This window comes from Tupaia chinensis, unplaced genomic scaffold (genome assembly GCF_000334495.1).
Source record: "Tupaia chinensis unplaced genomic scaffold, TupChi_1.0 Scaffold143921_1, whole genome shotgun sequence".
In the NCBI taxonomy this organism is placed as follows: Eukaryota; Metazoa; Chordata; class Mammalia; order Scandentia; family Tupaiidae; genus Tupaia; species Tupaia belangeri.
Window position 1 is genome coordinate 631,597 of NW_006203772.1, and position 2,132 is coordinate 633,728.

At 59.6% G+C, this 2,132-nt stretch overlaps 1 protein-coding gene across 2 annotated transcripts in view; it reads right to left on the reverse strand.

Annotated features, from left to right (window-relative positions):
• Positions 1–2,132, reverse strand: part of FLOT2 (flotillin 2) — a 27,507-nt gene that overhangs the window by 5,775 nt on the left and 19,600 nt on the right. The window contains exon 3 of one of the 2 annotated variants that reach the window (XM_006165466.2): positions 559–649. The exons of the other annotated variant lie outside the window; for it this stretch is intronic. Within the exon in view, the coding sequence (XP_006165528.1) occupies positions 559–633 (75 nt within the window). The 5' untranslated portion in view covers positions 634–649. The remainder of the gene's footprint in view (positions 1–558; positions 650–2,132) is intronic. 2 annotated transcript variants of the gene reach the window in all.

Genomic DNA, 2,132 nt, shown 5'->3' on the forward strand with positions numbered 1-2,132 from the left:
GATGGGGCAGGAGACAGGCCCGGGGGATGCCATGAGGCTGCCTCTCCCCCTTGAGGTATCCAGCCAACACCCACGCCAGGGGCCTGTAACACGGCTGTGCCTGTGAATACAGAGGAGGTTTAGGGCAGGGAGCCCTTGCCCAGGCTCTCAGCTGGGAACACGGCACAGCCCGACCCCACTGCTGCTCTGCCTCAGGGGGTCTCCCTCTGGGCCCCACTCCTTCCCCCTACCCAGGGAACAGGGAAGCCTGGATTCTGGGGCTCGGCATGTCCAGCACCTGCAAAGAACGGGAGTGGGGTTAGTGAGACAGGAGCCCTTGGCACTGGCTATGTCCCTTGCGGCTGGCTGAGGAAGAGAAGGGATGTCTGTTAGTCCTGCTGGGTGGCCAAGGGGGCCAGACGGGCATGTTCCAGTGGTGATGACCCTTTCTCGGGAGCGGGGTGGGGACGGGGGTGCTGGAGGGACTGCCCCTGGCTGCCGTCCTCTCCTCCTCCCCCCAAACCCCAGCGCGGGACAAGGCAGCTCAACGGACATGCGCGGGCTGCTGAGTTACTATACCTGGGCGACACCCGTCACAGTTAAAGCTACCCCCTCGGCCGTCTCTACGTCCTCGCAGCGGGGCTGCAACGTCATAATCTCTAGGGAAATCCTGCCAAGAAACGCAAAACAGGGGCATGGGTCTGGGGGCCCAGGGCCTGGGGGTGTGGGGGAGAGTCCAGAACTTCACTGCTCCAGCTGGGAAGGGCCAAGGGTCCTGGTGAGAAGCCTCCAAAGGGCTGTGTTCAGGGAGTGTGTGAGCTGGAGAGAGCCGGGTGGTAGGCAGGGCAGGGGGGTGAAGGGGGCTCCAGGGGAAGGAGTGTAAGGGGGCTACACAGGTGCACGTGTGTCCTCTGCTCAAGTCAGCCTGGCTTGGACAGTGAGGAAAAGGAAGTAGAAAGTGGCTGTGGGGGGTCTGGGGCTAGGGACAACCCAGGTGTAGCTGTGTGTCCTAGGACAGCAAAGTCCTGGAACTGCAGGCCAGGCCCTGTGTGCCTGTGGATGCCATCTGAACACCCCCAGGGGCCTCACCCACTCTCTGGGTCTACTCAGCACCCTGGCACGCCCCAGGAGGCTGCCTAGAAAGCTATGCAGCTAGCCTGACATGCTGGGCCCAGACGGAAGTCACCCTGCACCTGGCTTTTGCCAGCGAAGTCCTGTCTGTCCCTCCACCAGGTGACAGGCGATGACATGAAGCCTACCCTCTGTATTGGGCCCAGGTGGGTCACAAGGGAAATGTAGGCTGAGGTCCCACCAGAGCCTCCTGGTCAAGGAGTGGTAACCCTAAAAAGAGTTGCTCTGGGACCAGTGGGTGGTGTGGTAGTTGAGGCACTGGACACTCCTACATGGCTGGCCACTGTTCAAGTCCTGGACCTGGTAGCTTGCTTTTTCACTTTCCCTCTTTCTCTCTGTCTCTCTCTGGTCAAGTTAAAATAAATGAATAAATCACTAAAATTAAAAAAAAAAAAAAGAGTCGCTCTGCCCAGACTGACTCCGTAAGGGTCCTCGACCACCCAGCTGCAAAGAAACCTGGGCATGTGCAGATGTTTCAAGTAGAGGAGGGGGGCCTGGTGGGGAAAGGGTTGTTTCTAATGGAGTGTGAGGGAGGCCTGGCCCCTCCCCATTCCACACAAGGTGCTCCAGGCTTCTCAGGCCTCTGCACTGAAGCCTGCCCTCCCATGGCCACAAGGGATGATGGGGCGGGGATGGTCTCCTTCGCAGACAGAGATGGCAGAATGGGTGAGGAAGGGAATGGCGGCCAGGATCTTTGCCTGAGAAGGTTGAGGGCAATCTATGTAGGGGTTGGTGGGTAACGGGTTGTTTAGGCCTCTTGCAGCCTGGGGTTGTGCTGGCACACGGGCTGGGGGGAGCAGGGCGGGGGTCTTTGATATTTGCACAGCGACTGAAACTAGCATGCGCCAGAGGGAACTGGCGAGGGAAGCAATGAAGATGATGCGATGGATGCCCCAGAGAAAGCGCTCCGAGTTGCCTAACCTCCTAGCCTACGACCCCCACTATGCCACAGCTGCAAGGTAAGGAAGACTGGGCGTTCAAGGACACCCACTGGCAGACTTGGGCAGAGTTTCCGGAATCCC